This window comes from Chlamydotis macqueenii, chromosome 6 (genome assembly GCF_036417535.1).
Source record: "Chlamydotis macqueenii isolate bChlMac1 chromosome 6, bChlMac1.mat, whole genome shotgun sequence".
Classification (NCBI taxonomy): domain Eukaryota; kingdom Metazoa; phylum Chordata; class Aves; order Otidiformes; family Otididae; genus Chlamydotis; species Chlamydotis macqueenii.
Window position 1 is genome coordinate 33,732,389 of NC_141561.1, and position 13,487 is coordinate 33,745,875.

General features: G+C 44.8%; 1 protein-coding gene across 1 annotated transcript; it reads right to left on the reverse strand.

The window, feature by feature from the left end:
- Positions 1-4,729: 4,729 nt before the first annotated feature.
- NABP1 (nucleic acid binding protein 1) lies at positions 4,730-13,284 on the reverse strand. Its single transcript, XM_086750806.1, has 6 exons — positions 13,017-13,284; positions 12,746-12,884; positions 9,553-9,624; positions 8,149-8,221; positions 7,809-7,875; positions 4,730-6,234 (listed from the first exon to the last, which is right to left on the reverse strand). The coding sequence occupies exons 1-6, from the start codon at positions 13,105-13,107 to the stop codon at positions 6,047-6,049; spliced, it is 630 nt and encodes a 209-aa protein (XP_086606932.1). The 5' UTR covers positions 13,108-13,284; the 3' UTR covers positions 4,730-6,046.
- Between the last annotated feature and the right edge of the window lie 203 nt (positions 13,285-13,487).

Here is a 13,487-nt window from a genome sequence, read left to right on the forward strand (position 1 = left end):
CTAAACTTCATCTCTCCAAGTTACACGCTCAAGTTGATGGCACAAAATTAAATTTAGTATTAATCAACCTAGGAAGGAGGAAATTACAAAAATTAAGCTAATGCATAAATCATAGAAAATAATGGTGGAAAGATAATTTAATGCAGCTCCATGCTTGTCCCACACCAGAATCAACCCCCTCCTCCCCAAGCCACTCCTGACAGGTATTTGTCCAACATTTTTAAAAATTTACCCATGGCACAGGTACCAGAAGCCACCAGCCAGAGCCCTCCAAACCCAAACACATAACTATAAAGAATCTGAGCTTAGGAATACACATTCTTAAATGTCGCTTGATTTAGAAAGAAAAATCTACACATTGGCTGTGGCTTTCAGCTTTTCCACAGCATTCAGCATCTTCATAAATGAGGACTTCAGCATCTGATAGATCTGCCCTACCACCTTATCCTAGTTTTACAGATGAGAACCTACTGCCTGCACAGGACTCGATTCAAATCATGCTTGAAGTTGGTAGGATCTCCCACCCATCCCCACGGGGCGTATGGCAGAGATGGGCAAGTGTGGTTCCAAATTTCCCAAATAGTTTTCCAGCACTTTGCAAGACCATGCCACACTCTGGCCATGAACCTGAAGAAAGCTTGGTAGAGGGCTTTGCTGATGCACTACAACATACAACTACAGTTCTGTGGAGTCTCAGTTAATGATGTAGTAAGCCGATTTTGCCTTTTATATGCCAATTTATCTAACACGTAGCAGCTAGTCAGCCCTGCAGTGATTGCACTGCTTCGGGTTCTCCACTCCGTGGAGCAGACAACACCCCGTTTAAACTTGTATAGTAAGGGAGCATTTAGCTCTGAAGGCATATTTACAGCACAAGAATTTTAATTTCTGAGCTAAATCCTGATGTTTTACTCCTTCTCTAACCTTGCTCCCTAGGAAACGTACAAATCCAGACAGTCTTTATCAGATGAGGGAGTGGCAGGGTAGTTTTAGATGAAGCTCTTATAACTGCATTGCTTTCTTCCTGAGAAAAAAAAAAACATCAGCAATTTAGCAAAATTAAGCTAAATGAAGTCTTTAAGTGTTCCCCTTAGTCATTTCCAAACTTTTTTTCTAATCCCTTTGAACTCCATCCTCTGTAGTTTAGTCAACAGCTTGTTTAGGTTTAATTTTTCCATCCCAATTACAAGATGCCATGTATGTTTATATACGTCATACACACACACACACAAGTGTCCATCACAGAAGAGATTAAAAAGCATAATCCTTATAAAGAGCCATAACAATTTCAAGTTCCGTGGAATCAAGAATAAAGGAATTAGTAGCATGATTAAGGCTGAAGTCAGAAAGTGCATTTCTGAATGAATTCCTGAAGGGCTTTGCTGAAAACTTCAATCTGTTTTCAGGCAATTGGCCCTGGTTTGGTATGCGTCTTTCAAGAGCTTTTTTTTTTGTTTGTTTGTTTTAACTGAAGCCATGTCCCCATGAGTGGTTTCCCCCCTTCAGCCAGCTCCAGTCTCCCCAGTTATGCAGAAGCAAACAAAATCATGCCAGCAAAGAAGCTGTTAAACCAGCCAGGCACACAGGCCTGCAAGGCCTAGGTGTTTCTGAGGTCCTGAGCAACCATCTCCCCCCTGCACACAGAGCAGGCACTGGGGACATGGAGCATTACCAGCAGTGGCTGATGTCCCACCCGAGCCACTGAGACAAGCAGAGCCCCTTGTTGCTCCCCAAACACAGCTCCTGGAGCTCCTACTGTGGAAGGGGCCGCAAGCCCCTGCAAACGGCCAAGCGAACGCAGCAGGCCAGAGCAGAGACCTTGCAGGGACTCACGCCTCCAAAACCCACACATGGCTCCCGATCAGCCTCAGGCCACACCGCCATGTCCCTCACTCCACCTGCAGTGCAGAGGGGCTGGGGTTGCTGGAGAACCCGCTCTTTAGGGGTGCTCCAGGCCACCCAGCCCAGAGGTCCCCTGGGATCCCCACGCTCCCCGGCAGCTAGGGCCAGGCTCACCCCACAGCATCACACATTGCCTGCCTCAGACACAACCCGCATTAGCTCTGCTGCAATCATTAACAGAGCCTCATCACAGCAGGGACAAAGAGTCGATAGCCCTGCAGCCTCCTCAGTAACATGCACCAGTGCTGGACTAAGAGGAAACTCCCCAAATCAACCAACTTGAGCTCCAGAGCTAGCCACTAGCAAGAGCTGCAGGGAGAAAGCAAGGCACCTCCCTGGACCCCCCTTGAAAGCACTGCCAGAGACTGCACTCGGCAGTGCAAATAATTGCTTGGCTGGAGGTTTAAGAATAAGCAACATGTCTGAAAGGGCAAATCTATGGACATTTGGGAGAAGCAGAACAACCTGGTAGCTGAGAACACCATGAAGCAGCCCAGGAAACTTCCCCAGAAACACTCAAAACCCTATTGCTTTTACCAATTCCTCATCTTAACAAAGCACTAAGGGAGCTGCTGATGAAAACTGCCTTACAGAACAGGAAAGGATCCTTTGTTTGGGGAGTATGGACAGGAGCTGCAGAGGATGACCGTGCCACAGCTAGGTCATTATCAAAACACAAGCATGAATGTCTATGAAAAACGTAAGGCCCCAATGGGCCACAGGGTACTGAACGCTCCCCTGCGTCCAGAGCAATGCACACACTAAGAGCGTGGCTGACATCCCTGCAGTGCTGTTAAGGGTGTCAAAGACTGCACTGACATAGGAAAGACATCTCATCCAGTCCACAGCAGCATCACATAAGCAGCACTAGCTGCAGATATCCTTACTGGAATTTGTGTGATGCTGAAAAGCAACATTATTGGAGTGCATAGGACTGCAACTTGCCAGCTTCAAGTTAAGGCCAAAGCTAACTAAACTTGTGAAAGCAGAATATATAGCATGTGCCTTGGTCTGCCATTTGTATTTGTTTTTGCAGCACCTTCCCATTTTCACTGTGAACATGGAGTACATGACTCATCCAAAGTTGGGACAGTATTTTACAGTACAATGCTGCTTTTCCACTTTTGGGATCAAGGTGAAATATTCACACGGAGGACAGACAGAAGGAACACCTGGATAACTGCAGCAGAACAAAACTCCCTCCGCTGCCACATTGCTGCAGTCTGCCATCAGTCCTTTTGTTAGGGTGGGTCAGAGATGAGCTGTGCTGGGGGGATAAGAGTTGTGCATCTTGTGATTAAAGTGTATGGGGACTACTCAGCTGCACTTCAGCAGTGTGCTGTTTGTGTCTGGACACATGAACACCTTCCAGAGGTTTTTTAACTTTGGCAATCTGTATTATCTAGAATGAGACTACTCTAACTGCAGCTCTTACCTTTAATATCTTGGGAAGACATCTATAAAGAGACTTCCTAATGACTGGGCACCTGTGAACTGCCTTATAGTGTCAGAGTAATTCATCACAACTGCTTGTTTACACAGAGAAATGCATATCTGTCTCTCCATACACCGAGCTGGTATGATCCAAACAGATGTAAGGCAGGCTCCCAGAGTCCTCTGCAAGCTGAGAACTCACTATCTTCATACTGATAAATCTGAGGGAAAAATACTTTGTCTTAGGTTCACTGGAAGATCAGAAGACCTTGAAAAATTACTATGATTATATTTACTTTAAGTCCATGTGACTTTTCAGGACACAGATTTCCCCTGCAAAGAAGTAAAAATTCATTAATCAACTGAAATAGTTTCACATAAGAAACAGGGAGGCAGGAATGCTACTAACCTTGAGAACATGAAGATCAGCTTCTTCCTTTTTGCCTCCCAACTGCAAATCAATCATCCAACTTGACAGCAAACTTTTCATCTTATGCCACTTATCAGCAGTAATCATCTCACTTTTTATTTGGAATTTGTGAACAAGTATTCTGTTTAATAGCTTAATAAAAGCTCAGATGCATAGAGCTACAAACATCAGGCACCTCAGCACACACCAACACAACATTCCCCACTATTTCAACCTTCTTTATGCTGTAGAGAAGTCAAGACCACCAGGTCTTGAGTATGAAGTCCCCACCATGCCATCAACTTGCACTGTTCATTTCCTACCTTTACAGCTATTACCAGAAAGCATGGCTTTCACCATACATACATTTCATTTACCTCTGGAACAAGTCATATATACTCCACAGGTTTAAAAGTCCTCTTGGCTTCCTTCTCACAAGCATATCAAATGTCTTAATGCAATACTGCATAAGAGGTTGTCCATGCATCTAGACTATACATGACTTATTTAAATAAGTAAGCAATTTAAAGTCCCTGAGTAACACATCACCTCCTTACACCATTTCCCCAGAAGTCATTGCATGCTTTCACCAATTAGCACTGCTCTTCCGTAACAGCACCTGTGGGTGATCTCATGAAGCATGCCACCCTCTTGTGTCCAAGACAAGTTTTGCTAGTTCCACCTGGAAGCAGATACCAGTATAGTACTTCACCACATCAGAGGCAAACAGCCCTCAGGTGTCTGGGCACACAGGTCTCTCAACCTCCCTTCAGAAGTTTGTTGTTGCTGCCGCTTGCATTTAAAAGAAAGTTCAGTATTTCAGACTAAGGAAGGAACTTTTGCCAATTAGAAGCAATTTTCAAAAATCATCATGATGCACTAAAAGTAGAAGTATCAAATGTAAGTAACTTGTAAACATCAGTAACACAGTAGTAGATTCACTTAACATGAACGACCGCAGAGACAACTCACAATTCAGAAATAGCCTTTTGTCATGAAGTCTTTATGGCTTGACAGAAAAAAAAAAAGTTAGATTTTTTTTTGAAATGATTAGTGCAATTTTTTTTTTATTTGAGAGGTCAGCTATAAGAAAAGTTAAACAAATGAATCCAGTATGACACCTCAGCTTCCAAGTTGTTTTTGAACCTGATCTGAAATATGGCACCAGACTCTTATCTAGAGTCAAGGCATTTGTGATCTCAGAAATAAAACTTCAGCTATTTTTCCCCAGGAGATGGTGGTGGTGGGGTTAAGTTCTTTAAGGGATAATTCGTATTTCATATAAAACAGAGGAAGGAAAACTTAGCAGCTTAACAGCATCAGAAGTGCAGCTGTGTGCTTGGCCAGTACTTCTGCAATCCACAAACAGCTTCATCTAATACAGAATCCATTTGGAAAAGTGAACGAAGGAAGGAGAAGTAGGCAGCCTCATTGAAGAGATCAGTAATGCAGCATTTGAAAACAGTTCTTTCCTGAAAATTCATACTCCTGCAAAATAACCTTGGGCTTTTACACAAGAAGTGGCTACAAACAGGGTATTCCCCAATACTGTCTGAATTTAGATTCTCCTCTCCTGGTATTTCATGCAAAGCAAGAATAAATATCCAAGCTTCTATCCAAAGCAAAAAATCAGTGTCACTTTCCTTGACAGTGATAATGGTGTTTATGGAAAATTTTTTAGTGTACACCTTTTTGGAATCAGAAGTCTAGCTTCAAGACACTCACCATGTCTTCAATCTTCATCTGGAGTTATCCATTATCTGATTCAGGAGACACCACTAGGTGCTGGCACACCATTTCCTTATACTTATTGCTTTTACAAGCTATATTCATTCCAAGGACACCTAGTTCACTAGAGCATCTTTGCTCTTCCCTTTCATTTCTCTTCCAATACGATGAACTCCCATTAACCCTAATGGAAGTCAACGTATGTGCGCACAGGGCATAACAGACCTTTTAAGGCTATATGGCTGACCAACAGAAAAATACATACATGTAACTGAAATTTTCTTCCATTTAGCAAAGGGTACCGAGTTTTAATTGAGACTCTTCAATTTGTTACCCTTACTTCCTTATATCCACCTTCTCCCTCTACCCCCTTAATGTACGGGGAAGACTGACTGTGCTTCCCTAAGCAAAACAAGAAATAGATCACATCAAGTTTGCTCCATAGACCAAAAGGTAAAAAAACAAACAACAACAAAGGACAAACTGGTTCACAGTTAACTATAAATAAAAGTGCAATAAGTGTTCAAGTAGAGTGTAGAGTTTAAGCAAGCTGTACAACCACATTTGGCATAGTCATCTTTTAAAGGCTCTGCGTGGGTCCCTCCCATTACTGACAGCAGGGGGAAGAGGCTGAACGCTATTAGCTGGTGCTTGGTTTACAGGTCCTCGTCCATTGCCTCTCCCACTACCTGCATAAGCATGGCCGTGATTATATGTAAATGGAAATCCACTTGATTCAGGTCCAGTTTGTAAACCATTTCCTAAAAAGACAGAAAAAAGGTTATCACGAGTTCCACGGACTGAAATCATTGCTCCCTTACACAAGTTCAGCAACAGGGAACACATGGCAGTTTGCAGCAACCAGCAAACCCTCAGCTCCAGAAGGAAGAGAAAAAAAGCCCCTCTGGCACTCAAAAACCCTAGACCACAGCTTACCTTTTTCTTCCCTCCCAAACCAGTCCTCCCTCCATCCCTACCCACCACTTGACTAAAGCAAGAAGAGTCACAGAAAGTTGCACGCTGATTCTTTGGCCAGGAGAGAGACTGGAGTCTCATGAAGCTAGACTGGTGCTTTCAGAAACATGCACTGGCTTGTAGGTCACACAGCAAGATGTTCCAGAGAGACAGCAGGACAGCAGAAGTCAAGGAGAAACCAGCAAAAGAAAAGCTGGCTACACAAAGCTCCTTGCATCATTCCCCACTAGCAGGCAAACAGAAACAGAAAGGTGCCTTGTTGAAGTCCAGCCACAGAAGCAACTCAGCTAGCACCAAGTTCCCATGAACTCAAGCATTACTGCTCATGTTTTAGTTGTAGGAAGAAAGGCACAGCTGAAAAAGTAGAATGATGACAGGAAGCATGGGGAGAGAAGGAATAGACAAAAGGAAATAATTGCATTTAAAGACCACACAAGAAGCAGGACAAGAAAAAAGAATTTTCAGAAAACAGGCACAAGTTCAGTGAAAACAGCTGTCCGCTGCCCAAAGTGGGGACACCAAGGAAGTACCTACACACTATATTGGGCTGAAAACTCATCTCACCCTAGCACTGAGGAATGACTGACCTGAAAACACTCCCCTTCTTTGCTCGGAATAATTTATTTTCAAGGGAACAGAAAGGGCTCATAAGAGAAGTACAATGAGAGAAATGAAAATCACGTTGCTGAAGAGGAAGTAGGCAGCCACTGAACTGAAGTGGCACAGAGCTTTTTAACTGCAAATCATGGAATCAGTTTGTTGTCATCCACCAGCAGGGCTTAGCTATACGACACCAGGTACTGGTCCAGGCATCATGTGGGCAGGCTGTACCTAAGGTTGCCTCTCAGCTTACACTCACTCAAGTCCTTGAAGCATTTTCTCATTTAAGCTTCAGTGTTTAAATACATCACAAAATGATCCAGCCAGGTCAAATATTGGAATTCAGATTACCACCATTTCTGTTTTGGGGAGCTAGCCTGGCAGGAAAGTCATGGTGACTGGCAAGATTAAAGTAAGTAATTTTTAAGGCCAAGGTCTCAGGCAGCTGAAAAAAAAAAAATTTCAAGTGCTGCAAAAACTCTTTCAAAGCATCAAAACTATTTAGGATTACTAAAGTCCTTTTACGTGATACAGGCACCTTGAATATTCTGATCTTTTCCTCTTCTAGGGAACAAATCCTGAAACTGTTATTCAGGAAATGTTCATGCTTATGTGCTTGCAGATTCAGGCGCCAGTCTAAAAGACTTCTTTCAGCACAGTACACTTTTGCCCCAGAGTGAAGAACCCTTAGAAAGATAAATTTTTTATTCCCATCGTTTCTCATCCTTTCACTTCACAAAATAAAAAAAAAAAAACTTACCCAGTGGCCCGAAAGTACAAGAACCCATATTACTTGATGTAGAACTATTATTCTGTTCACCCTGTGCCTTCAGAAAAATGTAAAAAAAAAAAAAAAAAGAGTCATGGATCAGAGAGAGAAAATTCATGTTTTTACAGAAAGGGCCTGATTTTTTTTTTTTTCCTGCGTTCTTATAGTGGCTCTACATGGAATTTATCTGCTACTTTAATTATTGGTTCATTTTTCTCTATATATCACTTCAAGTCCATTTTTCCAGAAGAGTCACATCTGATCACAGCCTAGTGTGAAGCATTCAGAACAAAGAGCACTTTATGCCAGAAGCCTCAGAAGTTTAACATACCAGTTTGTTCTGCCCGATATGTTCTGAGTTGGGCTCACTGAAGTTTGGCACTTCTGAGTACACCATGCAGAACCTGGGGAGAAATTAGGATTATGAGGAACTTCTAAAGCCATTTTTTAACAGTTCTCAACTGCACAACTCAAAGAGCCTATGTTCTTGACATATCCCACCACCTAGAAATAACTAATCCAGACCACACTGTTCAGAGAGTATCCATAAGTATTAAAAGGCTCTTTGATCCCTTTATAGGCTTGTGGTAAAGCTGTCACATCTTCCTGGTGAGGGTGTTTCAGTCAGAGGCAAACACTTAAAAAACATTTACTCTAGGAGGTAAAATGGCTAAAGAAAACAAAAGGTGATGAAAGGGCTCCCTTCACCTCTCATTCAGCTGCACAATCTTGTCCAGCACCCACTCACAAGGTCACCTGAGGCACAGAGTCACCCAGCCGGCTCCCAGACTGTGACTGCATTAGATGTCTAGGGAAAACTTCAACACTCTCATATTATGGGGTGCCCCATTAACATAATAGCACAGAGGAGTCCAAAACAGTGAATGAAATTCAAAGCATCCTTTTCCACTCAAGGCAACTATGGAAGAATAGGCCCAACAACTCACCACATGGAAATTATGGCAATGGGGAATAAAGATTTGGATCATTACACAGCCTGGACTCATTAAGTAGAAGTGGAGTTTCCATCTCATGCTGGGAGGCACAACCCAGATGAGGACTCACCTTACTCCAGCCTGCTGTAGCACAAGCCGACTGGATGACACTTCTGAGGTGATGGCTTTGCACCAAAGAAAATCTGCAGGTCATCCCTCACAAGATCCAGCTGAGCACTGTGCATTTTTGAACCATCCAAGAAGAGAGGTGGTCACCCCACAGCCCCGCTTCCCTGATGACTACAAGGCCTCCCACAGCACTTTGTGCAACAGCAGAAGTACTCTGCTGGTTAGAAAATGCTGCCATTTTTCCTGTTGCTTGTCAAGTAGGTTACTCATGAAGTCAGGAGGAGTCGCCACCTCAATTTGTGGGCACTTTAAAGAAAGTTTAATGAGGCTTGCTTCTGTTTAGATATGATTCACTGGAGTTACCTTTGTCTTCGTTCTTTGCACTGCCTGTCTCTCAAGTATGATACACACACAGAAGTATTCCAGCAAAACAAAATGGTTATTCAAGCGGAGGCCTAGGTAAGCAATGCAGATTAAGTCCTTTGCCTTTTGAAAACTGTCCCCTACAATTCCCCTCCCCACAATTGCCTATACTGTACCTATCCATGGCCAATCAATAAACTTTTGCTGCCCTAGGTTCCATTTACTAAGAGCCAGCACGTCTCATACTTACCATGATGCTCTGCTGAGAAGAGGACATAACATGGCAAGTATAAACACGCAATACTTACTCCCCAATTTTATGCAGCTCGCCTCCTCGTCCTGTGTAAAGTGTCAGGCATCCTTTCCACAGAGAAGCATACCTGGCCAAAGAAAGGAGAAGCAAAGCAATCTCTCTTAGCAAATAAGAAATACGAGTGTTGAAAAAGAAAGTAGAAGCATGCTATCTTCCAAGAGTTTGTAAATATTACATATCAGTATGAATGGACTAAAAAAATTCCCAGGAACTGCAACTTCACCGCACTAAAAGTTTATAGATCCCCATGTTTTACTTCTAGCAAAAGGTACTAGAAGCTCAGCTGACTCCTTTTGCAATTCCAGAAAAGCAGTCAATTATTTGGAGATTGGATGCTTTTTCCTTGGCTGGAGCAGCCCTTATGACTGTTCCTGCAAAGGCAAGGAATTCTGCCAAAAGCAGTATCTGTGTTACCATTCGGTGACAACTCTCAGTTCTGCTTTCAGCAGGAGCCAGGAAGAATTACCTTTGGTCTCTGGAGAATATAGATACTGCTACTGAAGGTGTATATTAAGAAGTGTTTACTTTTTTAGTATAGGTCCTTACCAGATTTTTTTTAAAGGTACAAGTTTGACCATTCTGTTCCAAGTGACTTTCTAGAAAGGCAATGAAATAATTTTTTGATTGTGGAAACATTCACTTACAAGACAGCATGAGTGCACTCTAGTCTTTACAGTAGCACTTGACTTCAAGCATGGGAATTTGAGTTATGCAAAACTTTCTGTGTAATTGTTCCTTTCAGTGAGGGGCATCGTGCGTGCAAAGAAAATAATGAAAATATAGAAACCCAACTGCAGAGCAAGGGACTTAAGAGGAATATGAGTGTCTGCTAGCAAAGGAATAGGGAGCCCCAGCAATTGCATTCTCAGGAGTCACAAGTAATCTGGACAAGTCACCACTTCCTTATGCTCCGGGCCTATCTCTGGAACAGAGATAACAAACCTTCCTCTTGCCGTTTGCCTTATCTGCTGAGCGGGAGCCATCCAGCCACACACAGGGCCTCCAACAGAGGCACCAGGGAGGAGTCAGGTCAGCACAGGACCATACCGCCAACGCAAAGATAACCTCCTTTGTACTTCAGCACAAGCAGTAAAACAGTGATCTACAGTTATGGTGCCTATCCTGAGAATTTTCCATCCAGAAGCAGGATTAATGCTCTTCACTTCATAATGTTACCTTTCACTTTAAAGATTCCCTCTGTGCTTAACCTTTAGTAACCAGCTAGTTGGCCAGTCTTGTGGCACAGCACAAAGGAAAACAGCTACCAAATAATAAATGTAAGTCAAACATACATTTAGTGGGACAAGACTCAGCAAATCATGGGACTGAACCTCCAACACAAAGTTATTCCACGTATGCAAGCGTTTGTTTTTGTTTCAGAAAGAGCTGGCCATAAAGCACTGAACTCCCAAACTAACTTAAAATTTAGAAATATTAACTGCAACAGCTTCCTGTTAATCAGCTAATGGCAAAAATCAGTGTCTGCTTTTGCAGAGGAATGCGTCTACAGCTTGAATTTCAGCACAAAAAAAAAAACCCAAACATGTTTACGCATGGGGCCTAGCTAAGGTTTTCTCCTTGTAACAGTGAGCATCCTGCATTGAGAAGTCAGATGAGCCTACAAAACCAAAATTTACCTGCTTTGGAATGGCAACATCATGCACCCCAGTTAATCCTATTTGAGTCAAGTACAAAATTGTGTTTGGAGAATTCTGTATGCCAGCATGAGGTCATTTTTCTTAATATGAGAGCCAAACCAAAATGTATTTAGCTTTTGCATTTCACTCACTACACAGTCCTACGTGAGCATGCAATTCACGTAAATGAAGGCATGACTTAGCCACCCACCAGGAACAGTGATGTCAGCTCAGAAGTTTAATTCATTAGAAGCCAAACTCACTTTTGACACGAAGGGATGCAATGACCCTCCCATTTGTTGCACTGAAGCACCAGAGCATCTACAGTTGCCAGTTTCACAGCAGAGTACAGTAGCACTGCTGAACAGTATCACTATTAATTTATTTCAATGTCATCTGTGCACAGGGCTTCATGCTGGCCCAGAGCTCTGGTTTAGTTCCACCCGTGTCAGTGCCCCAGCACTCCACGTGCTCTCCATGCAAGGAGGCTTCCCCAGAACCAGTGAAATGGGAGTCAGCCCATTTCATGTAAAAGGACATTCGCATAGGAGGAACCAGCTGCAGTTTTGGTGGCAAGGGTCATTCAATTTCACTCCAAAACCAAGAATTACGCTCAGATGAGTAACTTAAGAGCAGCTCAGTTAGCAGCTCCACTGAGTAACCTTTAACATACTTTTTTTCATAAAAACAAATTAAAAGGACCTTACACACGCTGCAGCTCCACCATCTCCTGGAGTGCCGTAGGCCAAAGGGTCGACGTAACAGATTTCTAAGTGTAACCTAACTGGCATGGGGAACTCAAACGAAAGTGACTATCACTTTGCTACTGACAATTCAAGTGACATGGAAAAGGATTTTCAAGTTTTATCTAGTATTCTTTCTCACAGCTAATAAACCTAAGACTGAGGTCTTTTCAAAATTAAACCAGCTCTGAGATATATTGATTGCACCTAACGTGCTCTACAGTGTAGCCCTAGCATTAATTTTTACAGTGAAACTGAAAAGGTTCTCCTCCTCTGCCTGTCGTTTCTGTTAAAGCCACCGCAATGAAAAGCAACTTTTCTGCATGAGAGACATTAATCATCCCCTCCTTTCATTAAGGAGCTGACTGCTAGAGCAACGAATTGGCTCTAAAAATAAGAACATGCTTTTGACTTCCCTGCTTTACAGACCAGGACTGACTGTTGCTTTCTCCCCCCTCCCCCTGTCAAGTAGTATTTTCCTAAATTTCCTTTTTTTAAAGCCAATCCATGTCCCTTGAACACTCCCCCCTCATTAAAAACACAGTCCCTTCCTAGCCATCTACCAGAGCAGATGCTCATGCTAGGCATGTTCTGGGGTGGAGAAAGTGGGTTTAATTCGGCCAGCGATCTCGAGGTGCTGCCCGGGTAACTGGCGGGGAGGTGGGGGGGGGGGGGGGCAGCCCGATGGGGGCTGGCTGTGCCACCCGCGCCGGCCCGGCCCAGCCCTCTCGCAGCCCCGCACCTCCACCGCGGTGACAAAGGGCTCCCCGGGGCCGGGCCGGGGCGGCGGGGGCGGCCCCGTACGCACCCTTTGGTCAGGCGGATGATGTCCCCCGGCTGGATGAGGCCGCCGATCTCGTCCCACACGGAGATGGTGATGCTGCCCGTCTTGTCGGCCACTTTGCAGGACCTCACCTCGTGCCCGTCCTTCGTCTTGGTCACTCGCCCTGCGGGGAGAAGCGCAGCTCAGGGAGGGTGGCGGGGGGGGCGCCACGGCCCCGCCATCTGCCCCCCGCCCCCCCCGCAACGCGGGACACGCGTGGGCGGCCCGGGAGTGGGGCGTGCCGGGCGCCACTTACCGATCTCCAGCACAATAAAGACGACATTTAAGTTTTTCAGTCCGGGTTTTATGTCTTTTATGAGGTGGTACGTGTCGCTCGCCGCGCTCATGCTGCGGCCGGGGCGGGGGGCAGGGCTGGCGGGGCGGGCCGAGCCCGCATCCCGTGGGGGAAGCAGCGGCAGAGGCGCGGTGGGGGGGGGGGGGGGCACTGGCAGCCCTCACAGGGGATGGGGACAGGAGCACCGAGGGGCTTCGCGGTGACTGTGCTGCACGCCCGACGCCCACCGGCCCCGCTCCCCACCAACACCACCAACAGCACCCCCACCCGCCCTCTCGATCCCGCCGGCACTGAGAAGCACATGTGCGCTGCGCTTCCTTTTATAGCAATCGGGCGGGTCCACCCCAGTCACCGGGCGGGGGGGGAGGGGGAAACGGTGCCGAATGGAACCGTCCAGGGTACGCGGAGCGCCGGGACTGGGCAAGAGGCGGG